This window comes from Bicyclus anynana, chromosome 3 (assembly GCF_947172395.1).
Source record: "Bicyclus anynana chromosome 3, ilBicAnyn1.1, whole genome shotgun sequence".
In the NCBI taxonomy this organism is placed as follows: domain Eukaryota; kingdom Metazoa; phylum Arthropoda; class Insecta; order Lepidoptera; family Nymphalidae; genus Bicyclus; species Bicyclus anynana.
The window spans coordinates 8,821,625-8,849,565 of record NC_069085.1 but is presented as its reverse complement, the minus strand read 5'-3'; the positions used below and the strand labels follow the sequence as shown (position 1 = coordinate 8,849,565).

The window sequence follows — 27,941 nt, the reverse complement described above, 5'->3', positions numbered from 1 at the left end:
GTGAAGTCTGCCAATCCGCATTGGGCCATTGGGTGGACTACTGGCCTAACCCCTCTCATTCTGAGAGGAGACTCGAGCTCAGCAGTGAGCCGAACAAGGGTTGATGACGACGAGTAATGTAGGCAAATTTTATCCCTGTAATTTAACAAGTGATTCCCATTTTTAGTGAATTCCCTACTTTTGGATAAGCTAATATTTGAGGTAACATAAAAAATACAAGTACTATTACATGATAATTAAAGTTTATTTCCAATCAAATGAGTACTTACAGTATTAAGCGTTAGTTAAATACAGTAACACGACTTATCAACCTGTTTCCAAAAATTAATCTAGAAATTGCCTAAAAATAAACAGTATTATTATGATTATGATTTTGAAAAGACAATAATAAGTCTAACACACTCTAAGAAACAGATCAAACGAATTTAAAAAGGCAGTTCATTAATTACTATTGTAGTTGAGTGAAATATTGCAAATTATACAAATAAAATCAATATGATAATTATCTAAAAACATAGTAACTTTTAAAAGGATGCCCCCTTTTAACACAGTTTAATATTCTGTTAATTATATCAAATCTGAAAAGAAATAATCTTATTAAAGGAGATGGCCCATTTCAGGCCATGTCTGTATATTATGCCGTTGAAATTTAAAAATACAGGGATTTTATTAAAAATTAATAAGAACTAGATGAAAGACATATTGCCGATTGAAAGCAGCAGAGTTGAAAAATCACTTTGCTTCTGGAATACAACGAAAGAGAGTGACATTTTCGAGGTCACCGATATTGGTCGACATTTGTCTTTCTCTCGTCTCGAGATGTCGTACTGCACCTCTTAGACGTAAGACTACACTGGACCATCTCCTTTAGCCATAATACAAGTTATATTGAATACCAGGATCTCATGAAGGCTTAGAAGTTTATGACGCTGGCGAGCTTCTTGACGCGGTTGAGCAGCAAGTCTCCCTCGCGTATGGTCGCCTGGTACAGCTGCGAGCGGTCGGCGTCGGCGCCGCGCCCCGCGCCCGTCACCACGCAGCCCGCCACTGCGTCGATACGACACTGCAGCCTCCCCGCCGCCGTGAAGCTATAAATAAAGTATACACATTGACCTCTTATAATAAAAGGATGCACAATCATGTAGAAAATTTCACTTAACACGTTCACTGCGGGACGAGGTCAATTGACCTTGTAGATACCTATCACGTCTTCAAGAGGTACGAGGTCGATGGACCTCGTACCTCGTACTCGATGTCAAAAAACCTCTTACCACACCAGGGGAAAGTACAGAAAAATCAGTGACGCAGCGAACGTGTTAAAAATTGATCAATTTTGCTTTGACAGTTTTAGAATTATTGGTAAAGAAAATTATACCTAAAGACTTTTAAATATAGTCCAATATTCAATAAAATCCCAAATTCAGAGCAAATTCAACCTTAAGGATTTTAAGGTTGAATTTGCAAATGCGACTACTTGAATTGAGTGTCAAGAAGTTGTGTTTGGCACCCATTGAGTGAGGACGTTTTTTGGTCGCTGGTCATGCATCCACTTTTTCTTTCTAATAGGAAATCGATGGATAAACACAATAAAGGTCATCATGAAATATTGAAAACCGTTTGGCCTACAAATATGAAGTTTGGCAGGGAGGTAGTTTCTAGTTGGTAGACGTCCGCCAATAATGGATTTTGCGACAGGGTCGTATTTCGGAGGTCAGCCTGTCAGAGTGATCTCGATTTTTCATCGTATTTTCGTTTTTACGACTATTTTTTTTCAAGAAATTAAATCATTATCTTCAATTTACATAAAGAGATAGTAACGTTAAGTTAAGTAGTTACGTTATTTTACCGAAGAACAGTTCATTATAATAATTTCTTTTGAATAATCATGTTACAGTTTAAGAAATTAAATATCACTTATCTCAAACTGTGAAGGATAAACATCGCGAGGAAACCTGAATACCAGTGAATTTTATCAATTCTCTGCGTGTGTGAAGTCTGCAAATCCACATTGGGCTAACGTGGTGGAGTATTGGTCTAACCCCACTCATTGTGAGAGGAGACTCGAGCTTAACAGTGGAACCGAATATGGGTTGATAATGATTAACAACATCTACACACATGACAACTATGATTAAAAAAGAAAAAAAAATCACTTACGTGGCAATTTCCTCTTCAACGAATTCCCGTGTGACGCCGAACGTGTCGGCGATGTTATCGAGGCTGAGCGAGCGGTAGGCGCGCAGCAGCTGCACGTACGCCTTGATGCGCGCCTCGCGCACGTAGTGCTGGTAGTGCGGGCGGAACACCGGGTCCACGCAGATCTGAGTCTCCACCTGGAATGGGCGTGATGAAATTCGGATAAATAAGGACAATATTAACTAATGAATACATTAAAACAAAGATTATCAAAATGTTTGCAAAATAAAAACTTGAGAGGTGACAAGGGGTAACCGGATGTAACGAAGGCGAATTTCGTTCCATCCGGTTGCCTCTTTCATCAATCACTATCATCGCTACCCTGGAGTTCAGCTGCTGTCTTCAGGTCACAGCTTACAACTATAGCAAAAACATTACCCTCCTTCTTACGCAGTCGGTTAAAAACTGTCTTAATTATTAAAAACTTTTGGTCTTAATTTTTTCCGTCCAGCCCCTTTTCGCAACTAATCCCTTTCGATAATAAAATTTCAAAATCAATTAAATTTTTTTTATCATAATTAGATGAAAATTCATATATTTTTATCTTTAGCTTCCTTACTGCAATGAGACATTTTTCATTATTTAAAGAATAAACACAAACGCACAAATAACAAAGCTATTTGTAATTTTGTTTGAACGTCCATACGAAACTAACAATCTAAATGAATACGATCGAGAACGTCATTCATTCATGTCATTTTAGTATGGGGCGTTTTTGAACGATCCTTGGCAGAATATGACCCTGTAAACTCCTGTAGCTCTGAAGGTAATGATCGTAAATACCCTGTTATTTTATATACAAAATTGCTTTACTATTAGCATACTCTTCATTTATATACAATTTACAAACCGTCATCATCCCTATTGTAATTACCACAGAACATAGAACGCTAAAGCTAACGCTATTGCACTAAAACAGGCTGCATTTAGTGGAACATCATTGTGTACAGAAAATAATTTCTGTTTTGCTATACTCTGCGAAAAACTGGTAAATGCAAAGGTCAATGTCACAAAAACAACAACTGTGAGGGGCACCCAGACCCAACAACAAATTGTTTAAAATTTTTGAATATTACCATTTAGGTTTATTTCTTTTATTGAAAAACAAGGTACATCACACCTGTTAAGAAAGAAATAGACAGGTCACTAGAGGCCTACAAACCGAGGCTTGAGTGCCACTGAAACTGATTGCTTGCTGTCAGATTGCTAGACTTCAGTGGCTGCATATTCTGCCTGAAAAGGACATGACTGGCTAGACATGGTATAGTTATATACTGGAGGTACCCCACATTAGTGAATTAGCAGGGCTCTAAACGACATATAGTGCTCACCACAGATCTTTATGTTAGTGAAATTAGCTGCGGAATTAGTGTAGATGCGCGGTCGCGTCTAGCCGGCTCCCCTCCCCCCAAATAATATCTTGTGCGGGCACAATCATTTGGTTGGATTATAGTCCAAAGACTGATCTGTGATGGATGTAAGAAAAAAACAATGATGAATATTAATGTGTTTACCCAAGCAAGGCTCTTCATAAAGTCAGCATATCGACACTCGTGCAGCGACTCCACCAGCTCGCGCAGCTCAGGGAAGCGCGAGCGCAGCGCCTGCACCGCCGCGCCCTGCCGCCGCAGCGCCGCCTGCAGCGCGTGCCGCTCCAGCGCGAGCGCGCACGCCAGCACGCAGTACTGGATTATCGTACCTGCAAACAATCATTCACATACATAAATACACTTAGTAATTTAGTATTAATGATTATTTATATCAAATGTATTAGTCTACTATATATTATGGAAGAGCGGGGCCGCCCGTCACAAGTTACAGTAGTAATACTGCAAACTTAATGGGATGGTTCCAATCACAATATTACTGCTATGTTTGAAAATAATGTACTAATATGTTGAATCCTTGGAATAAACTATTTATTTTTTTACTGCATTTTCTAAGGGGTAGGCAGAAACCAAATGGAGATGATGACATTTGGGTAATTATGGTCTCGTGTATTAAAAAATCTCACATTTAATGTAAGGAAGCTAAAACTGTATATATAAACATAAACGCACAAATAACAAAGATATTGGTAATTTTGTTTGAATACCCATACAAATCTAACTCGAGCTCAGCAGTGAGCCGAATATGGGTTGATGACAACGACAAATCTAACAATCATTATATACCTATGACATCATTAATTTGTACCATTAAATCCGTAGCTCCGAATGTAATACTGTTACTTTTACAAAATTGCTTTGCTTATCCTAAGTGTGGGCTCACTTTTTTTGGCAAACACTATAAAAATAACATATAGTGCCACTATATGTTATTTTTATATAAAAAAAAAAATATTAAAACTTATTGTAAATGTCCTTGTTATAAATAACATGATTCATATTATATGATAAAGCTACGGCTATAGCACTTACCAAAATCAACAAGTTCATAAGATTCAAAAGTTGACACACAATCAATGAACAATTCTGCAGCATGGTTGTAATCCCTGACTGCCAGACAATATATTGCTTCATATGCCTTGAGTTTGTTTCTAGATCTCCAATCACCACCCTTGTCAACCAATTCATGGGCCTGAGACAGAATAAACACAACTTTTAAATGATTCAAAACATTTTAATGTAATTAAATGATTTAAAGCATTTTAATGGAGACAACTAGAAAAATAAAAATGATGCCTTGTTGGTCCAGTGGTAAGCCTATGTAGCTTCAGATCAAAAGGTCCCAAGTTGGGCTATAAAATGAGAATTTCTCCTAAGAAACCCTCAAAAAATAATTTCTTTTTGTTTAAAAGTTGTGAGGTGTTATTAAATCAGCCTCATGATTATCAATACTGTCTAATAGTGACCATTACACATTCAAACATTAAAACTCCATACCCCATCCCTTTAAAGTGCCTTGCTATATGGTGGGCTGTTATAAAGGCTGATTATGATGATGAATGATGATGAATAATCAATCCTAAATTAACATAAACAAAAAGTAAAACAATGATGGCAAAAATAGCATTATTATCAACCCATATTTAGCTCACTGTTGAGCTTGAGTCTCCTCTCTGAATGAGAGAGGTTAGGCCAGTAGTCCACCATACTGGATGGGCAGACTTCACACGTGAAGAGAATTGAGAAAATTCTCTGGTTTGCAGGTTTCCTCATAATGTTTTTCCTTCACTGTTTGAGACATGCAATATTTAAATTCTTAGAATGCACACAAAGTTGGAGGTGCATGCCCCAGACCGGACTCAAACCCATACCCTCCGGAATCGGAGGCAGAGGTCATATCCACTGGGCTATCATGGCTCACATCATGTGTGTGTTGTGTGTTGTTACATTATTAACAAATTTGTCTATTAACGCAATTTTTTTGTTTAACAAAATAGTCTTGACATGACTTGATGTCAACATAATAGCTTATAATGCTGCATGAAGGAAGAAGAAACACTGATACATGTTATGCTTAGATGCAGAGGTGTATCTGAACAACTTGCAGCACACATTGGCTTCCCAGCAAAACTCAGTGACCTAGGCAGCCTTCTAAGCTTCTGGAGTGAGCTTGTTTAGCTGGAGTAACTCCAGTGGGGACCAGCACCAAATGGATCATCATACAATGGCCAATCTTTAGTGGCCAAGTGTGGCAAAGGCCCAGGAAAGAAGAAGAAGACAAGAAGAATACCTTATTAATTGTTTTCCCCATATCTTTGACATTGCAGCCGTGGAAGTATGCAATCCTGAACAAAGCGAAAACTGCATCGAGCCGCCTATTTGTAGTTAGAGTAGAATCCTCATACTTTGTTGTAGCCAGAGTGGTTGCAGCTTCTTTGTCGCCTATTGAGCATAAGTAGTCCAATCTATGAAGGATAAAACAATAACATCAATTATTATTGTCAGTTCACACCAAGTTGCAATAGAATGAAAACATCCATTAGCAAAATTTTTCACACAACAAAGAAAGACAATTATCAGCAACCTTTTAGATATTACACTGACCATGGTTATACCATTAGACAGCTGCTAAAAGAGTGGCCTCAAAAGCATTTATACGGAAGAGATGGTAGGGTCCTGTGTAAGAAAATGAGAATGTCCCTTTGTTTTAGTAACTCAGTGAAGGGCATTTTGATGACTAGAAATTAACTAGTATAACCTAGATAAATGGTAAATTGTTACAATAGGTCCTGCCAATAAGCTGTATGACTAAGAGCTAGGCCTAGAAATGACCCAACAATAAAATATAAACTTACCGGTCCTGCCAAACTGGTGTTTCAGAATCATCGTCTTCGAATTTGGAGAGTCTATCTTGATTATCTTTGCCCATTTTGTCATACAATTTTTGGTCAAAGCTCCACCCGAGATCGGTACAAACTTCTTTATAGTATGGAGCCATGCTACCAGATATTATTCCTTGAAGTAACTGTTCCTTGAGTTGCGGATTATTTTTAAATTGCGGGAGAGATAACTTGAACTTTATACCAGCTAGCGCCATGTATTCAGGGGTTTTTCCTTCTGCTGAGAGCTCCATTATTATGGGTTTTAATTTATGTCTGTACTAAAAAATTAATACAATGTATGTAGAAATGTTATAAGTTACAATGGATGAATATTGGATTCAAAATTCAATTAATCCAAAAATTCAAAGCCAAACAAATGACATGACAATAAAATACAATACGAATTTGACTGACATGACATGACAAGCATGCCATGGGAACTTAGAAGAACGTGAAATCTTTATGAAGCAGCGCCATCTACATCCTAGATTTAAGATTCCAGGATAGTAAATACAATTACATATGATGTGTACGTACTAGAATGTTTTTAGAGATTAAACCCGTGTAAGTATGGAAAAAAAACCGAAAAAAAAGAATTATTTATCCTTTTAATTTTGACGCGTAATAGAAAGAATGTGTATTTCTAAAGCAAAGGGATTATTAAAGAAAAACAGTAAGTGTACATTAATTTCAACGATTTTCCACATAGTCATTTGGCCTAGTGGTGCGTAACAAAGGTACAATATAATAATCCTGAGTTCGAGCCCGGGGGTAACAAAGGAAAACTTTTTGTCTTTTTTTTTATTTTTCTCAATTGGTTTCTTCAACTATTACAAAATCAAAAATGTCTCTGCTTTACAGAAAATATGCATTATTATTTTTATACTTTTTCTATACTAAAAATACCGTATCTAGTCACTAGATGGCGCTATCACATTCGTTCAGAAAAAAGTTCGAGCTGCCTATCTATTTCCAATAATATACTGTAATCTTTGATGACAAGACAAAATTCCATTTTTTTTTTAAATAGCTTGCTTCAATTCATTCAAAGCTCTGGGTTCCAGGCCTGGTACAGTTTTGTCCCGTCAATAAAGGCTACGTTCCACTTATGGATCCTAACCATAGATGTAAGGCCGGTTTAAAATCAAATAAACCATTCCATTTAAAACAAAAAGACCCGTTTAAAATCCCAAAAAAGAATAATTTTATTCAGTTTTAAACCGTGTTTATGACTTCGTATTATTTTATCATAACTACATTTTCTTGATTTTATTTAGGTAGGGAGTAAGTGGAGTACCTACCAAAAACATTGTAAACATTTTTTTGTGTTTTATCCGATATACCTACCTAATTATTTCATATACTTCTGAAAATTATTTTCTAAACAGCAATTTGTATGTTCTATCCGTAAATAATATTAACGTTCTGCTTATAAATGATAAATAATAAAGGCCGACTTTGGGACTTTAAATAAAGTTAAATTGTAAATGTATTCCTAATCTATTTACTATCTATGAGTATTTATGATTAATTTAACTTTATGTAAAATATTTGTGATTTGTATGGGTAAGCGGTTATCTTTCATTTGTATTTTGTTCTCTGTGGTGATTAGTCTGTGCATTTTGTGTTCATTTGACGTTTGTGCATTTTGCTTTCCGTGTTTTACAATTTACAATTTTGCAGTGGTCTCAAGTTTTGTGAATTGCAGGCAGAATTTTAACAAAATAAAGTAAAAAAATAATTATTTATAATATATTTCAATTTTTGAAAAAATATGATCGCTTAAAGTATTATATTTCTGATAATAATTACAATGGAAGTCGATTTAAAACAACTTGTACATAAAGATCAAATCATCAAAATTGTTCCTTCCACTGAAGAATCTCTTCGAAATTTAGGTGTAAATACAGATCTCGATGAAACTGTTCAACTGTGGTTCAATCACTTGAAACAGCACTGGAAAACTTGGAAAAAATGTCCTGCTACAGACGGCCACTTTAACAGTTTGTTTCAGATTACAGAAGATCCTTACACAGTGGCTTTGGTTTGCAGTGTCAAATGTGAAGAATTCAAAGATAGTAAGTGTAAAACACTGCCATATTATATTATAGAGACCTTAGCACAATGGGCTCAACTTAATGGCAAAACACCAACTGATACATTGAAGCTTCCTGCTTTTCACATTTCCATAAGTCAAAGAAGCGCGCAGTTTCTTAAATTAATGATAAATACATACCACGTCCACACAATCAAGGAAATTATTCTACCAATTGTTCAGGGAATGATAAAAAATGACAACAGTAAACTAGCATCACAGATAGTAATAGCGATGAAGCTGTATGATGACATACCTGTAGAAGACCTCCTGTTTCCATTCATTCTTCAAGATAAAGCTAATATGATTGATGAATATTTATCAGAGTGTCCAAAGCAAGTAAAACCACTGTTATTATTTTTAGACAGGTTATTGGACAAGAATTTAAGTGTCAAAGATTATGCACAAAAATACATAGAAGATAATAAAGTCAGTCATGTAAAGTATGACAAAATTCATTACAAACCCCTTGGAAAATTAGTTGGACGGCTATGTAATAAATTTAATATTCCAGTAGAAAGTTGTAAAAATCTCAGTAAGAATCGCACAACTGGGGGGCTGAGATATCTGATTCATCAAAAATATGTAGAAAATAATGTAAGCTCTTCAGTGTGGGACGATTTAGTTAAAGATTCCCTTCAACAGAGTGGGTGCGCTCAAGAATTTATTGATATGCTGGTAGATTATGATACAAATGAGGCCTTAAAATGGGCTTCACACTTTAAGATACCTGACAATAGTTTGCCGTTGGCTTTAAAAAACTTGTCATTACAAGAAGTTCCTCCAGTGGATGAAAATTGGGATCAAGAAAATGCCACACACAACTTCTACAAACTTCCTGTGCCACAAAACAACATAATATTCATTGATACAGCTGAAAAATTCTATGATGTTGTTACAACTTTAGTCAACTGTAGCATACTGAGCATGGACTGTGAATGGAAACCATCTTTTGGGGCGGTACAGTCTCAAGTTGCTCTAATTCAAATTGCTACTTTTGACTATATCTATTTGATTGATACAATAATATTGAATAGTAAGCAGTATACAAGCTTCTGGTACAGGTTTAATAAATCAGTATTAGACAATGCTGAAATAATTAAACTAGGATTTGGCCTTGAACAAGACCTGAAAGAAATTAAAGCTTCAGTAAATGGGCTGGGCAGTATAAAAGTAAAAGGTGAAGGCTTCTTAGACTTAAGTTTATTATGGAAAAGTGTTATAAATCTTGGACTATCTTTGCCTAGCGATAGTGACACTGGAGGCAACAGTTTAACTTCCATAGTGCAAGCTTGCTTTGGTGTACCAGTAGAAAAGTCTGAGCAGTGTTCTAACTGGGAACTAAGACCATTGAGACAAACACAAATAAATTATGCTGCTATTGATGCATATGTATTACTAGAAATTTACAAATACCTACAAAAGTTGTGTTTAGAACAGCATATTAATTTCGAGGAAATATGTAATTATGTGATGATAGAGAAAAAAATCAAGACTACAAAGAAAAATAAAGTCGCTGATAGAATACAAGCATCCGTTAAGGATTTCCAAAGACTAAGTAAAGATGTAAAAATACTGGTAGAGTCTGACTTATCACACTTGTTACCATATTTGAGGTACTGTGATATTGATACCATGGCTACTTCGCCGACAACATATTGGCATGATACAATTAATTTAGCTTTGTCAGAAGATCGATTAATTTTAACATCCAAGTTAAAATTAACGCCAACTGTAAAATACTCTCAAAATTTCATATTGGACATATGTAAATGTACCGCTGTCAAAGACCAGTTACATAAAGTATTATCTAGTTTTAACATTATAGTTAAGCAAAGTGATCTTTTAAATAGATGTTTAAATTGTAATGAAAAAGAATTGAAAATTCTTTCTCCAAATGCAGTGATGGAGTTGTGTAAGAAATATGGTGCTTCCAGTAACAATAAAGTAAATATTAGACATGCTAGTGATAATGAAGAAGATGATGCATATTGTGATAACTTCCTTAGTGATTCTGATGGAGATGATTTTTGTTTGTACCAACCTGTAAACACAAAAACCCACACAGCACAATCAAATAGTAAGGTATTATCAGAATCGTGTGTTACTAGCAAAGGTGCAAAAATACAATACATTAGCAATATTCAAAGGCTCTCAACATCTGGCAAACCTGCAACTCTTTGTGAAAATTGTGGAAAATTATATTGGGATGAAGATCCTTTATTAAGGTCTGTTTGGGAATTAATCTCACCATTAATAGGTACTAGTGGACACAGTGGACATTCTACCACCTAAAGACTAATAATTTTTTTTAAATTCTCAAATGGTGAAGGAAAAACATTGTGAGGAAATCTGCATACCAGAGAATTTTCTTAATTATCAGTCTGTGAAGTCTGCCAATCCACATTGGGCCAGCGTGGTGGACTATTGGCCTAACCCCTCTCATTCTGAGAAGAGACTCGAGCTCAACAGTGAGCCGAATATGAGTTAATAACATATGCATAAAAAATAATATCTAAGTTCAAATTGAAAATGTACAAATTCAATAGTAGGTACCTAATAAGAGTTTTCAGTTCTGTCAGTCTTTAAGTAATATAGGCCACATTTTTTTGTTAATTAGTTGTTATATTTTGTAAGGCATAAAGATATTTTTTTGTTTTTCTTAAATAAGTTGTTATTTTGAAATGTTATTATTACAAAGGATATTCCACTTAAGGATGGATGTTTGGCAATATTTGTACTAAAATAACGGCATTGACCTCTTATAATAAAAGGACGCACAATCATAAAGAAAATTTCACTTAGAAACTAACCACTTTTGCTTTGACAATTTTAGAATTATTGGTAAAGAAAATTATACCTAAAGGCCTTTAAATATAATCCATTATTCAATAAAATCCCAAATTCAGAGCAAATTCAACCTTAAGGATTGAGTTTAAGGTTGAATTTACAAATGCAACTACTTGGATTAAGTGCTCAGAAGTTGTGTTTGGCATTCATTGAGTGGGGATGTTAATAACAGTCATGAAATACAGCTTCCATGTTCTGTAAAACCTATATGTAGATATTTTGTAGTAAAAAATGAGGCACCTTCTAAGCAAGCCCATTCCTATATAGGCTGTCATACATTTAAATACAGCAAAAAAAAAAAATTTACTGCCAACTGCTAAAGCCAAATCTTTGTTAAATGGAATGAAAGTAAAAGGTTTCTGGCAAAAGTTTTAGTAATCATTTTAATACTGGCTTAGTGAAAATAGAGAACTGATAAATCTAGGCAGTTATTAAAATTTTTATTAAACACTCTGCTATTTACATAGTTTTGATAATGTTGATAAGTGTTATTACATATATTTTTTTTTTTATTTTAGCTATTCCAATAGGTCTTTTGGTTGGAAACTGAAATGTAAATTTTTTAAACTATTTTTAATGGAAAAAATCACAATAAAGTTTTAAAACATGAAAAGCCTTATTGGTAAAGCTGTATCTAAAATAATTAATTGCACCATAGTACATAATTTTGTGCATTATAAAACTTATTTTGCATAGTATTGTTTAAACAATCATTTCCTTTTAGAAATTAGATTATAATTAAAAGTATATTTTCATAAATTTGTGTTTGTGTTTAAAAACTTCCACCTCCATTTTGTCTAATTCAATATTATCTTCTAAATGCAACTCTTCCAAATCTATATCAGGAAATCCATCTAATGTGTTTATTTTGTTGCTTGATAAATTCAGTACCTATAAAAAAACAATTTATCAATTTAAATACACGAGAGTAAAGAATGATCCAAAGTGATCCAAGCTCTTTACAAGCAACGTGGTGAAATCGGTGAAACCCACAACCCTTACGCGTCTCCTTGACATCTGCACAAACTTTCTTCATAATTTGTATTTCAAAATTTAACACTAACAAAAATTATGTAAATTAATATAATAATCAATAACTAGAAATAAAAAAATACTCGCATCTTATCTCTTTAGTTTTTGTAAAGAGTTTTTAAAATATTTAAAAACACAAGACGTCATTTTTCTTCAAAAACATTGAAAGTTACTGATGCGACGCTTGGTGTCGTACTGACTTGAGAATGTATTCGTTTTTGAATTTTGTATTTGGAGCGGCTACGACACCATCGTGTTCCGTGCGCTCTATCTGTTTAATCTGTGTCTAAATATAATAAAACGTTCTAAAAACCTTAATGAGTTTTCAAAGACATCAGTACTGCACAGTAATTTCATATAGCTCTATGAGCTAAATAATCTAATAACCAATATTAGTTATCTTGAACATTGAGCTTGTCTTAAGCTGGCATGTTCACTTTATAGCATCGTGTATCATTCACAAACTAACAGACCGATTTTCATGCAACTTTTGCAGGTAAATCAAGTGAGTAGCTCTAATTGAAGCAGATTTGATGTAAAGATAAAAATCTGACAGTATTAAATATAATGCCATTGTTTAAATTTGACCTTTATTATTCAATTACATTAGAGCCGTGATAGCCCAGTGGATATGACCTCTGCATCTGATTCCGGAGGGTGTAGGTTCGAATCCGGTCTGGGGCATGCACCTCCAACTTTTCAGTTAATTGCATTTTAAGAAATTAAATATCACGTGTCCCAAACGGTGAAGGAAAACATCGTGAGGAAACCTGCATACCAGAGAATTTCTCAATTATCTGCGTGTGTGAAGTCGGACTATTGGCCTAACCCCTCTCATTCTGAGAGGAGACTCGAGCTCAGCAGTGAGCCGTACAAGGGTTGATAACGACTACGACGACGACGATTCAATTAAAGGGAAAAGGAATCTAATACCTTACAATGTTGCAGTTTTGTTAATGTTGGCAGTATTCTTGATGTCAGAGCCTGGTTGGATAGGTCAACAACTTGACAATAACTGTAATAATTTAAATGAGGTAAACTTGTTATTTTTTGACTAAAAGATATTTTATATTCTAGACTGTTGGAATTATAATCTTGAGGTAGCTGTTGTTCAATACTCCATTTTGATATTAAATCACTGTAATATCCAGCCCTTTGAGAGTCCAAATCTTTCAAAGTTTCAAGATTCACCATGATTTCTTTGTGATACAGATTTGCATCAATACAGTACAAGAAGAATGTTGTAGTTAGTAATGTCCCTAAAACAAAAAGTCTAAGTATAATAATTAGGTAGAACAAATATTATAAAGTATGCACTAAATTGTACTACCAAATTAATATTACATCAGATGTTGTTGACATATACTGGGTTCAATTGTATTTTCAAACTATCCAGGGACCCACTCAAATATGCATCATTTGGATGGAGGGATTTGTAAAAAACTGAATTTCATGTGGACGAAATCTTGGGCATTAGCTAGGCCTTATTAAAATGAGGTATGTCTGGCTATCGCAGGCCCTTGTGATATTTTTTTTTTATTCTTTACAAGTTAGCCTTTGACTACAATCTCCCTGATGGTAAGACGATGCAATCTAAAATGGAAGCGGGCAAACTTGTTAGGATGAGAATGAATATTCACACCCCTCTCTCTTTCTACATGGCATCGTACCGGAACGCTAAGTCGCTTGCCGGTAGCAAGCAGACCTGGACCAATTAAGAAAACCTCAATCGGGCCAGCCGGGGAACCCAGGACCTCCGACTTATAAATCCACCGCGCATACCACTGCACTACGGAGGCCATCAAAATATATAATATGTGATATGTCAATAGGCATTTTAATAACTTACATTTATTATCTGGTTCTAACGCAAGCAGCTGACGACATGAATCAAGTTGTTCATTCAGCTCTTCTATTACAGGCTGAGAATATTGGTTTTTGAAGAATATTTTGTTTTTACCCACATATGTACAAGGTTGATACTTCTCACTGTTAATTATTTGCTTTTCATCACCAACACCATGCTCTACCTGAAAATATTAAATATACATTTATGTTGTGACTCATTGACCTGCTTCAAATTCAATCCATTCTCTGACAATTTATGTAAGATTGTCCCAAAAAATTTAATTTACTTTAATTAATTTAACTCTATTGTATTTAAAACTAATAAAATTAATAAATAAATTATTCTTTTATATTATAACAATATGTATATACATATAACCTAAGCTCATCATTGTTATTTTACATCCAAGTATTTTTGTATTTTAAAGTTATAATTTATAAGTAAACAAGGTACTTCACCATTGATGAGTTACTTAATGATAAAAGTGCTTGGAGTGCTTGGAGGAGGAAGTAAAACTATAAGAATTGAGTTTCTTGCCGGTTCTTCTCAGCAGAACCTGCCTTCCAAACTGGTGATAGAATCTTTACAAATAGTCAACTGACGTTTTAAAAGTGCTTGTAAACTGAGCCTACTTGAAATAAATAATTTTGAATTTGATAAAAATATGAAGGGGTCAGGGGAAAAACAGCTTTTGTCACAAATTTTTGTTTTTTCAACTATCAACACACTCTGATTTATTTTTACCGCCCTTACGTTCTGGCAAAAATAAACAGGGCAGTAACATCTTCAGTCACTAACTTATCATATTTTTATAATATTAGTACTGGGTACCTGGGTACAACCTAAGTCCAGAATATTCAGTAAAGCAGAATTCCAAGAAATTCAATAATTATCAAAATATTGCCAAGTACAAAAAATATTTTTAAGAATTAACCCAATTATACTTGAGCAGTAAACTCCAGTTGTGCATCAGAACTGATACATACATTATTTTCTGTTTACCTTAATGTCCATATTATCGCTAACTTCTTGATTATGTTCAAAAATCCATAAATCATCATATTCGAGACCGGTGCACGGGATCCACTTGCCTTCAACCAATTGGTTGTTAAAGTATATGTTAACATTGCTATTTATATAGTTGTTAGAAACTTTTCTACTCCAAGCGAGTGTTGTCTTTAATGGTGTCACAGTATATGAAACAAGTTGAATTGTGACTTTTACTGCACCTGTAAAGAAATAATATTTTTTTTTTACTATATAGAATATTTGGCTAATCTTTTAAACATGACTTATTATTAAATAAAATTAAATATATATTTTCAAGTAATGTCTTGTAGTCTTAATAAAGTTTCTAGGTTCAATTTGCACTGTATATTAGTGTCATGTACATTTATACTCCTATTCTTCTCCAATTGGTCGGGAAAGACTGTATTAAGAGTGCGTACAACAATAGTCCAATGGGTGAAGCGGTCAGACTCGGAAGGACCACTCCTTGATGATTAGTCCGACCGCTTCACCATTGAGCTATAGAGTATCTAAAGATAAAGATCTTATTGTCCATCTAGTGGAGATTGTGCTGGGTCGCCATATCAACACATTGGGAATTCCTACTAACCTAGTAACCATCTTTGATAAAACCATGCACTGGTATCATCAGGATCTGTAAACGCTGCGCTCTGAACCATTTTTAGCTCATGTTTGTGATGATTATCTTGTATGGGTCTTCCTCCTGAAAATAATAAGTCAATATGCTGTAACTTTAAAGAATGCAGGGGCTAGCTCAAGTTCTAAATTGGGCTTTTCTTTCTTCCCAGAAATTTACAGTGTTGTGGAGTTACACCCTTAGCTTTATTTTCGGAGAGCATACTTAGCCGTCAGTTCCGGCCACTATCAATAACGTCTGATAACTAAGCCACATTGAAGTAGTGTTGTTTTCAGCTCCAAACGAATATTATTTAAACATTAAAGCTTAAATAGGGCATAAATTAAGTTTATCTTTAGCAACATCTATATAAATCGTTAGATGGGCCCCTCCATACTAAATAACGCACAATTTTATGTCATTACCCAAACACGTGCACGCACATCTAGTATCTTAGTACGTAACAAGCGCATGCTGTGAGTGGACGTAAACTTAAAAAAATATTTACCGTTTTTTTTTAATTTTAATCCTGTAATTATGCCTTCGTTTTCATTTTGGAAGTGTAAAAACACAAGCCACAGCATGAATAAAGAGAAATGTGTTACGAGTGATGACGAACTCAATGTGCGACCAATGACACATCCGCGACGCTTTGAGGGCCATCTAACGATCTACGATCGATGTATAGCAAGATGTTGGTCACAACTGTGTAAAAATTGTAATTAACCTTTTACATCAGGATATAATTCAACTAACATTTTGCTTCTATAATGCCAAGCTGAATAATTTGAGAAATTGTCATATAACTTTTCAGTGGTGAAGTCAAACTCCTCTTGCAGTGGCGGCTTGAACTGGCTCACCACGAACCGGCGATAATCCCATGTGTGAACTGAAATTTAAATTATATTAATAATAAAACAGGTAATATTGCACAGAGCGGCGAACTTTACTAGGGAAAAGCCCAGGGGCCTTAGCCTTGAGGCACGTCGATTCTCTTTCTATAAACGCTAAAGCTTCGACAACTAATAATATGTTGATAATGAGAGATACAATCAACAATTTGATCATCATGAAAGAAGAAGGAAATACAAGACAAAACAGAAATAATGATAATAATTAATTGATAGATTGATTTACTAGCTCGTTAATTCAGTGGTTTGTCTGTGTACTTTCAGATCTCATGACCCTGTGTTTATATGTGAAAAATTTAACTTTTGATGATGATGAATAATCTATTAAATTATTTGTATCAATTAAAATAATGTGATTAGGTACTTTTCCTAATGTTTAATCATGATATATAAATGTTTAATATTGTAAAATGTTGAACAGCTTTAAAGCCATGAGAATAGACAAGAGAGGTGTTCGGTTTGATTTCCACCAAAGTGAATGGAAAAAGATGTAACATTTAGTCATGTCAAAAAGAAGCAAGGGCAATATAAATATATAAATTTTCAATAAACCTATTTTGTTCTCTTAATATTCATTAAGCCGTTTCAGAGTAGATTTAGACAAACTTTCTAATAAACAGTAGTAAACACACATAAAATGAAAAAATAAAGTAACAAACATAACATACAGTTTCTCTCGTCATACTTGAGGTATGTGTTACACAGTTCCAGTTCTTTTTTCCAATCTGGATTAGGTCTTGAAGTCAAAACCCATTCTCTTTGGTGCCAGGAACAATAGGACTTTGGATTAATTTTGAGACAGTACTCTGTTAAGTTCAACTCTGTATCATATATTTTGGACATTTCTTCTTCATTTTTCGTTTTACTGTAATGATAAGCATTGTTTAACATGTAATAATTAATGACTATAAATTTTTTTTATTTAATTTATCTATACTTATAATAAATCTGTAGAGGTCATTCTGTACATGAAATAATTCCCTATGATGGATGTTGAGGTCCCAAGGTCCTGGAATGGTGACCCTGAGAATATTAAACAAGTCACACAGAGTTTCTGGATGTAGAAAACTCAAGTAGGAGTTTATTTGCTGATCAGACTGAAATCCCCTACAAGGCATCATACTAAGACAACAAACTTAGTATGGTATGGTATGTCTCTAAATTATATACCTTTCTAAAATTAAATATACATTTTCAAGTAATATCTTATAGTCTTAATGTACCTTTCTTTAAATAATACATTTTAATATCTAATAATATCATAGATATTAAAAACAGAAAATCATCCATACTAAAATTATAAAGTGGTAAAGAAGTAATCTCTGGATTTACTGAACCAAATTTGAAATTTCTTTTACCACTAGAAAGCCACATTATTTGTAAGTGTCATAGGTTAAATTTTATCCCTGAATTTTATCCCTAAGGGAATGGGATCTATGCAGATGAAACTGCGGGGCGTCGGCTAGTATAAAACATATTTACCTGAAAAGAATTAGTATTTCTCGCCTGATGTTCCACAGTGTATAAATGTCTGGGTTTGATGATAGTACCTTTCCAGTGATTTCTAACTGTTCATCATCCTGTTCACCTTGTTTTCTCTAAAGAAAATTATTAAAAGAGTCACTATTGAGAGATATTTTCGAACACAATAGTAAAGTCAATCTATTCCTGAGGCACTAACATCCAACCAAGTGTAGAGAAACAGACAAATAATTGTCCAATGGCAGCAGTTCTCCCAGTCCAGATCTTTTGTCCCAACAAAATTAAAGAGATGGTAGTACTTCCGGTTACACTGCCTTTGGTTGAATGTTCCCCATTTCTCTTCACAAGATGATCTCATTGGTTGCATATTAGAGCCACAGGAAGTCTGTTTGGTTTTGAATGTAGTATTAATATGACAGAACAAGTATGATTGTGTGTAGTATCTGAAGTGAGGTTTTGTTAAAGAATGTTCCTTCAGTTTTACACACAAGCTGTTCATTTTATTGTCAAAAGATTTCATACAGGAATATGTCTGGTCCAAGACAAATGTACTCTTGTCTTTGGTTCTAAATGACAAAATTTACAGCATTTTGTAAAATCCCAGAGGATTTCATAGTAATTTTCATAACATATGTGTCTAACAACATAGTCTAATTAAAAACCTCCTGGATTTAATAAGATTGCTTGTAAAAATTGTAAAAATTGGGTCCTACTTTGATGAAATTCATTAGTCATTTATTAATAGTCAAGTCTTTCTGAGTTTATTATACTTTCTATAGAAAGACTTGTAATATTATTTGAAGTACTCAATTATACAGCCATAAGCAAACTCCCCATATCCATTTCTTAAAAGTAAATAGGTATTATGTCCAAGTTATATTTTATGCTTCTACAATCAAGTTTACCACAGTTTTACAAGTTCAGTACAACTTAATATGTTTTAGAATTTAAACTATTGTGAGTGTTATTTGTATTAATTTACTATAAAACATGTTGAAAAACTAGTTGGGCATACTTTGATGTTGCATTACATGAGTTTTAGCCATGTTTTATAGCAAATTAACTTGATATATTATTGATAGTGTGATGTAATCTACAAAGGTTAAATAATAGGTAAAAGTTAATAATAAAAAGAAATTATCTCACTTTATATAGAATCTTCTGCATAGCATGTTTAAAGACTTTAAGTTTCTCTTGCCTTTCTTTCTCTTTTCTAGCCTTTTCCTCTTCAGTTGTTCGAACTTTAATTCTTCCATGCTGTAATCATAATCAATTATAAATACTTACTATTGATAAAACAAGAAAATTTTATTTGGCTAAACAGAAATGTCAAGTACCATTTTATCAGTGTTCCAGGAAGGGATACTAGTCTGGTCAGCCCCTAATTAGTGATATAGCATTTCCAAGGTACTAATTAATAGTAGTAACCACTGAGTATAATATAAAATCAGTGCTTGATTAAAAGCAGTAATAAGTGTGTGTACAAAGGCACAAATGATTATGAAATCTCTTTCAATGAAGCCTAGCCTTTCAGTCTTTTACTTAAGCGAACTATGTTTTTGTAATTGTATTACAATTACAAATGTCTTTCTAATCAATTAATAAAATAGTAACTGTAATTTAACATTTAATTTTATTCGAAAAAAAGAATTAAAATTTAGAACCAATGACACCTGACAGCTGTCAATCACTGTCAATCACAAGCAAGACCACAGATCACTATAAATTAGTAAAAAGCAAGACACACTTTATGGCTCTGAATTTTATCTATTTTGAGACCGTCTCGTCAACAGAGAACACAATCATAAACAAATGCTACGTTCCACTTGTGGATTCTGACGATTATGCTCACCGACGCCGTTTTTCTCGTTGCTTGCGAGCGTGCAACCATAAATCTCAAGACAAATGAATTATAAAGCTTTTTGAGCGTTGATGTAAACAATACAAAGTGGTGTAAATAAAAAACATTTATTTTTTAATTTTAGGTTAAACTCAGACAAATTATATTAGGGATGAAACGATACCATTGAGGTATCGATACTTTTACTCGATACTGTATCGGTCGTCAAGTATCGACTCTTACTCGGTATCAGTTGAAAAGTATCGATACTTACTCGTATCGAATCGTTTTTGGAAATTTTTGAGTAAAAACCGTAACATGTACTAGGTATTCTTTATTGTTAAGTACATTTATGAAAAAGCCTGTCTTTGTAGTGCTTTCCAAAAATATTAATTTTTCCAAACGTTTCCTAGTTAAATTTAAGTGAAGTGGCATAGACAAACAAGCTTGCCAACTACACAAACAAAACTAAGGCTAGGATGCCTTCAATAATTTCAATTTAAAATATGCAATTTTCAATTATCAATGTTAAAACAAAATAGTGACATTGGTTTACTGATATGAGTACTTTTGACCGATACCCACTCGATTCTTAATTTCAAAGTATCGATACTAAAAGTACTTGGTATCGACGCAAAAGTATCGAGTACGTACTTGTATTTACTCGTATCGTTTCATCCCTAAATTATATACAAACCTGCCTCGCTAGACGTTACCCCTCTGACAAAAAAGATCAGAAATCAACGAATATTGTGGCCTAGTTCGAACTACTTTAGTATTTTATTCGCGTACGAACAATTTTTGGATTTATTGCCCAAAAATGGAGAATGTTGACTATTTTTAAATGATAGCTTTCTGTATTCTCCGTTGAAAATAAAAAATACTAGTGAAAGAATTATTTCGATACATTAATAAATTCCCGAGATATAGAATTTTAAAGTGAGCGCGTGGTGATCAGCTCGCGTTTAACGGCGTGACGTCATCATACAACATTTGACCGAACATTATTTTCCCCGTTTTGGCCACATTTTTGATCGCTTGATCTTATGTAGTTTATAGCCTTCCTCGAAAAATGGGCTTTTCAACCCAAAAAAAAATTCAATTTTAACCATTTGTTCGTCAGTAGGTTAAGCAGAAGTACGAAATAACAGGTGAGCAAATGTTGTGTGATGACGTCACGTACAATATCGCGACCGTTTGCGGGAGTCAATATTTAAGCGAACTTTGAATGCATGTAAAATCATAACTATTTGGTATTTTTAAATAAAACAAAAAGCTTTTTTTTAAATAGATACATTAGGTATCTGTTTAAAAAAAGCTCTAATGTAACGAAGTTTCAAATGATTTTGCTTACTAATTAATAACATTATCCATTATTTTTCTCAAAAGACTTGAACTCCGAGCTAGAGCCGCTCTGCCAGTTTCTAAATCTAAAAGAAAGTAGTTATTGTCAAATGTCATTGTTTATTGCTTACATTTTATCTTTTTCTTTTTAACCAACTTTTAAAGTAAATTCTTAGAATTCCAATTTAATTTATAAGATTTAAGTTTAATGTGAAAATGAATAACGCACCACAGTTTTCACTCCGATGGAATAATTATGTTACTCACGTAACGGAGGCATTTAATGCACTGAGATTTGAAAATGACTTGGTGGACGTAACCCTATGTTGTGATGGTGGCAAAATACGAGCCCACAAAATGTTACTATCAGCGTGCAGTAGTTATTTTAGACAAATATTTAAAGAAAATCCCTGCCAGCATCCTGTCATTATATTTAGAAACTTTAAATTTGACGATCTCAATGCAATTATCAACTTCATGTATCACGGTGAGGTGAATATATTTCAAGAGCAGTTGGAATCTTTTCTAATAACTGCGGAGCTTTTAGAAGTAAAGGGTTTGACTGACAACGTGGAGGAAGAAACGTCGAGTAACCAGTTAAGAATCAGTGAGAGTAATTCATTGGACTTGAGTTCTAAATCAAATAGAGTCAATGACGCTCCTGCACCCGTTCTTGTTGAAGAACCCGTAAACTTGACGATATTACCATGGAGCAGAGGTGACAACATTCCACAAGAGAACACAACAGCTACACAAGATAACGCAGTAGCTACCCAAGATAATGTTGCAGCTATACAAGATAATGACGTTGAGGTCCAAGAGCCCCAACCTGAGACATCCAAAACAGATAACAGTGTCACAAAATCAAAACAAGGCACATCTAGTGAAGAAATGCAAGTGGACACACAGACTTCAGTTGAAGATTTATCAGATAAAAGTAGTACAGGTTTGTAGTATTATTATATACTAGCAAAATGGGGATAAAATATAGCTAATGGCACTAATAAATAACATAGCTTTCTAGTGGTAAAATAATTTTCAAAGTTGGTTCGGTAGACCCATAGATTATCCACTACAATACCACAAACTTCCTCTTTATAATATTAGTTTATATATACCTTTCTAATTTATTTTTATACTTCTTTTGAAATCATTAACAATGCTTATGGTATAAAAACAAAAAAAACCATGTTTATTATGTTTACATAATATGATTTATTATTTAGATAATGTTTATTGAGCTAGGTACACTGCTCGCTATGGATTTTTATGTTTGTGAAGTTAGTTGCGGAATGAGTAATGCACAATCATACAGATGCAAATCTCCCCACTCCGCTGTTTGTACTGTTATTGATTCATTGGTGCTAACTTCACAAACACAAAGATCTGTGGTGAGCACTGTAGCAAGACATGACAGTTGTAATGTGTAATTATTCAACTATCTACCTAATTCAACTTAAGAATTTGTGTAGTTAAGATTATATGTCAAAATTTAAAGTAGTTTAATCATTTCATTAATTTTAGTAAAGAATGCTCTGTTCCTAACAAATTATCCACATTCTTGATGTATTTATTGTTTACAGAATCAGACCTGGCCAAGTTTCGATGTCAGTTGTGCCCTAAAGGTTTTAAGCACCCTACATCCTTAACGTTGCATAAAGACTCGCACGCAGGTAAAACACAATGCCCAGTGTGTCACAGGTCATTTTCACGCTCCTACGACATGAGAAGCCATCTACAAAGAATCCACCAGGGGAAACAGTTAACTATAAAAGAGATTAGATACAAGAACAACAGCGACAGTGTTGGACCCAAGCAATTTACTCACAATATTTAGTATAAATGTAGTGGTGACGAATGTTGCCACAGTACACCGGCTCCTGGTGCAAAATATCTTTTATGTGTAGACAAAATAGTGACCCTGTAATTATATGTCTAAATTTGTAATCTACTCAGAATTTATCTTTATTACACAAGAATACAGATATCATAAAAGGAACATTGAGAAAAATTTATTAGGTAAGGTAAGTGTTTAATCAAGATGAATATTTTATAAATAAATAAATATAAACTATGGAGATTTCCTGTCAGTCTCAATAAATGATATATCATATGTAATTAATACTCTAGGGTAGGAAGTTGCTGATAAATCAGTAATATTTACTTTGTATATTTTGAATCTGTAATGTCCTATCGAGGTATCAAAGGTACGTAGGACTATTTTAGGAAAGACTTCTGGAGTCAGACAAGGTAACAATTGAACAAGAAAATAAAAATATATCATTTAAGCTATTTGTTTGTGGTAATCAACTATGAAGTAGCATCGCATTCAAATTCACCAACAAAATTATTGTCTTGTTGTTTTTGGAGGTAGGTGAGGTAAATTTACATATCAAAAATATTTAACACCAATAAATATTTTTTGTGGTCTTACGCTGCAACAGAACAAAACAACTATAAAATTTGAATCACAAAATATTCAATTATAATTGATATATGATTAGCTGTTAGGGCTGAAGAATCAATACTTTTTAGGTATTGTTTCTATTTCAAATTTGACACAGGTAAATAACTTCATCTTTTAGTAAACTAAAAGTTGTTGATCGTTTTTTGCACTATTCAACTACACTGCACAACCAGTTTTTTGGGGAGCTCTTTCAATAAAAAAATTAATAGTTGATCTTATACTTGTCAGGTCCAGATCTAATTTGTCTGAGTTTGTGGTAGATAAGTTCCATGAATGCGATGTATGTGTTAGCACTAGCTTAGCTAGCATAGATGCTATAACTCTTACAAATGGGGTATACAATTTTCATAGAGAATAATGGAAACTGATTGTATTTCACCAGGTAATAGTAAAAATGTTTACATAACCCACAAATAAGAAGCTTTTAAAGTTTAATTCTGCATCACAGTGTGAGAACAGCACATAGTTCCTTTCTGAATAAATAAAGATATAATAAATTATTTATGACATCTGCTGACTCTTAGTTGTATGTTATTAAGTGTTCATTTACACGAGCGGCAGCTGCTACCGAAGAATGCACTCAGCGACGTCTCGGCGGCAGCCAATGGGAGTCGACTTCAGTCGGCGACCGCCGTCGACCGCCGAGACTGCAGTCGACTGTGGTCGTCGGTAGATTTGCCGCTCGTGTAAATGAAGCCTAATTATTATCTGTAACCTTATATCTGTCTTCTTTATCTGGCCTTAACATGTGGATAGAAGTATGGTGTGTCTGAAATATTCACATGTGTTAAGATTTTTACTGTATGTTACAATTATGGTTAGTTGTTTTTCGCAATTTATAACGTTCTGCAATATTAAGTTTAGCCAATGGTGGCTGTCTTGTAATATAACACATGGTCGGCAAAGAATGGGCTTGTGAAGCTATATAAGGTGGCGTGAATGGTTTATTACTGGCCAAGGGCCATTAGTGGTTAAAGTTCAATTCAACTATTCATTTATTAATCATAACATACATAAATATAAAATTATTTAATAATTACTATAAAATTCAAAATAACTTTTGAAAAAAAAAGCATTTTCTTTACAATGTTTTTAAATAGTTATTCTAAGAGTTGTTGGTATTATAAATATAACCATATTGCTAAATAACTGATAAATGTAAAAGTTGTGTGTGTCTGTATATTTAAATTTCCATATCAAAGTCACAAACACACTATGCTCAGTTCTGTAATTTTGGCTATTTTTTATACTAGTCTATGTAATTGTTTTAATAAACTGTTTATATTAGTTCGTTTTTAATTTGACATTACCTGATTTAAATATATAAGAGTAAGTTGCTTGTTCTTTTTAATAATAATGTATTAAGAGATTAGTAGCTGGTGTTTTAATGTCTGTATATAAATAAAGTTACAAAAAAATATATTAAATAAAAAAAGAGAATACAAAAATCAAATATCTGATATTTTTTTCAATAGGTGTAAGCTTGTAGTGTCTGGCCAGTGAAAGTAGTGACTGAAATCGACCGCTTAATTGAAAAATCTTTTGAACAAATTAAAAAAACATGTTTATTTTTTTTTGTTTGTGAATACATTACCATCTATAAATAAGTAATAAACTCAGTTATTTTGAATAACACTAGAATTTTCAGAATTTAATTCTTCGATTTTTTTTTAATTTGGCGGGCGATTTCAGTCTCTACTTTCATTAGCCAAACTCTACTATTGATTATACTAGCTGACGCCCCGCGGTTTCACCCGTGTAGATCCCGTTGCTATGAGAATACGGGGATAAAATATAGCCTATGACACTCACAAATGACGTGGCTTTCTAGTGGTGTTTCTTAGTGAAATTTTCAAAATCGGTTTAAGTAGATCCAGAGATAACCCACTACAACAACACAAACATTACCTCTATAAAATTAGTTATAGATATTGTGACGTAAGGTTGATTAAGCAAAATCTGGATCTGGAGTTTATAATACGTGACATTATATTCAGCCCTTAGTAACTCCTCGGTTAAGGGGAAGAAATTTAGTGCGCAGGGTCTAGGGTTCGATCCCCACCTGAGTGTTTAAATGTTGTGATTTCAAAATCGAATACGTCTATTTTTTCTCTGTCTAGGTACCATACATAGATCAGTGGTGGATTTAGCAGTAGGCTAAGTAAGCTGGAGCCTAGGGGGCGGAATATTCGACTCAAAAAATTTCTCTTCTACAGATCTAAAGATAATGTAACGATAATTTTAGTATTAGTCCAATACGTCCTGTATAGTCCTACTAATGAAATATTAAACCTTGCAATTTTATTGACCCAATTTATGGTACCTAATTGTATTGATTACGAACTAGGTTCTAAACTAAACTATCGAATTTCAGAGTTCAGTAGGGGCTGCAAAAATTCAATAGCCTACTGGCGGCAAATTTGTAAATCCGCCACTATGGTACCATATCCATATGTACGTCTTACGTCACTAGCGCCGTCATTTATTAGAATTCCGTAGTCCACAAGGAGCTTCGCCATGTCCGTCTGTCTGTCCGCGGTTTAACGCAGTCTGTTTATACTAGAAAACTATAAATTAGCATGAGTATGTATATTAAATATGAGTATGTATATTACCCCTCTCATTCTAAGAGGAGACTCGAGCTCAGCAGTGAGCCGTATATGGGTTGATAATGATGTATATTAAAAACGTGAACAAAGTCGTACAATAAAATCTTGAAAAATATTTTTTAGGTATGATTTTTTTTGCTCTTTATAAGTTAAGTTAAGTTGATAGTTCTTTAAAAGTTGTGAAGGGTACTACCAACAAATTTCGATTTAGGGTTCCGTTTGTAAAATATTAAGATTTTAAGAGTTAATTTTTGAGTCAAGTGTCCCCCTCCCCTTTTTATGGTCTATCCCATAGTGTGGTAAGGTTCCGGTATCGCTATCGGTATTTTTGTGCATTACAGAATGGATTAGAAATCAAGATCAAGAGAAAATTAAAAAAATAATCTACGGAACTCTACACTGCGCGTGGCCCAACACGCACTTGGTCGGTTTTTTAATTTCAGCTTTTTTAATCGCACTCGGGACTACTACTAATACTAGACCATGCATTTTAAGAAAATGCTGGTTTGTGAGGACTAAGGACTTCCGAGAATTAATAGTCTAAGAGCCAAGTCTAAGGCAAAGTCAAAATAACTTGGGTAACCGTAATCATCCTTCGTTGGGTCCCAGGGCATGCAGGAAAACTTGGCAACGAAAAAGTAGACCAACTTGCAAAACTAGGCGCTAGGATACCAAAGATAGGACCGGAGCCTTTTTGTGGTACCTATACCTAAAAGCCTAGCCAACCTCACCCTTTTAACCTACTGTTACTACGACACTCATTCGCTGGAGAAAACACCCAGGAATGAATCACTCCAAAGCGTTGGTAGAAGCCTCAATAGTTCAACGGTAAGAGCGGTCGGATTCATCACGGCGGGGTGGTGGTTCAATAATTGTCTGAAAATCCATATTTGTCGTGTTAAGCGGCCAAATAAATTACTATGTAAAATCATATTTGTCGTGTAATTTACAAATGGAACGATCTTCTACTCCGCAACGTGGCGACCAAAGAGGTAACTTATCACAAGGTTCAATTTAAATTTCGAACTGGCTTGCACAAATTACTGGCGCGTAAAAAACTAAGTATTGTTATTACTTAGTTGTTCGTTAACTTTGAACTTCGTCATTGGTTTTAATAGTGCATTACTGCAGCGGTAATAAATAAATGTGGGCCTAAGCGAAGCCGAGGCATCCATACGTAATTCCATCAATGTCCGGTTACGGCTAAGGCTTATATGTAGTACTTTTCTCAAATAATGTACGGATATTAAACTAAGTAGTACAATTCAGAACTTTTTGAAATTTGATAATACAATTATTGAAAGTACAATTCTTAAAATTTAATGTGGATTTTGCGGGAATTAAGTTTGTT

At 33.9% G+C, this 27,941-nt stretch overlaps 4 protein-coding genes across 4 annotated transcripts; 2 read left to right on the top strand and 2 right to left on the bottom strand.

The window, feature by feature from the left end:
- Positions 1 to 225: 225 nt before the first annotated feature.
- On the bottom strand, positions 226 to 6,869 carry LOC112046667 (26S proteasome non-ATPase regulatory subunit 6). The gene is made up of 6 exons (XM_024083380.2): positions 6,440 to 6,869; positions 5,875 to 6,049; positions 4,617 to 4,776; positions 3,711 to 3,895; positions 2,158 to 2,333; positions 226 to 1,088 (listed from the first exon to the last, which is right to left on the bottom strand). The coding sequence occupies exons 1-6, from the start codon at positions 6,715 to 6,717 to the stop codon at positions 914 to 916; spliced, it is 1,149 nt and encodes a 382-aa protein (XP_023939148.1). The 5' UTR covers positions 6,718 to 6,869; the 3' UTR covers positions 226 to 913.
- A 1,225-nt stretch (positions 6,870 to 8,094) lies between these two features.
- LOC112046660 (exonuclease mut-7 homolog) lies at positions 8,095 to 10,871 on the top strand. The gene has a single exon (XM_024083371.2). The coding sequence runs from the start codon at positions 8,280 to 8,282 to the stop codon at positions 10,854 to 10,856; it is 2,577 nt and encodes an 858-aa protein (XP_023939139.2). The 5' UTR covers positions 8,095 to 8,279; the 3' UTR covers positions 10,857 to 10,871.
- Positions 10,872 to 11,830: 959 nt separating this feature from the next.
- On the bottom strand, positions 11,831 to 20,024 carry LOC112046661 (geranylgeranyl transferase type-2 subunit alpha). Its single transcript, XM_024083372.2, has 10 exons — positions 19,668 to 20,024; positions 19,477 to 19,587; positions 18,331 to 18,446; positions 17,517 to 17,713; positions 16,665 to 16,826; positions 15,911 to 16,024; positions 15,295 to 15,521; positions 14,293 to 14,473; positions 13,377 to 13,702; positions 11,831 to 12,302 (listed from the first exon to the last, which is right to left on the bottom strand). Exons 1-10 carry the CDS (start codon positions 19,668 to 19,670, stop codon positions 12,150 to 12,152), a joined length of 1,590 nt encoding a protein of 529 aa, XP_023939140.2. The 5' UTR covers positions 19,671 to 20,024; the 3' UTR covers positions 11,831 to 12,149.
- A 1,534-nt stretch (positions 20,025 to 21,558) lies between these two features.
- Positions 21,559 to 25,268, top strand: LOC112046666 (zinc finger and BTB domain-containing protein 14). The gene is made up of 2 exons (XM_024083379.2): positions 21,559 to 22,460; positions 23,098 to 25,268. The coding sequence occupies exons 1-2, from the start codon at positions 21,731 to 21,733 to the stop codon at positions 23,349 to 23,351; spliced, it is 984 nt and encodes a 327-aa protein (XP_023939147.2). The 5' UTR covers positions 21,559 to 21,730; the 3' UTR covers positions 23,352 to 25,268.
- The last annotated feature ends 2,673 nt before the right edge of the window (positions 25,269 to 27,941 follow it).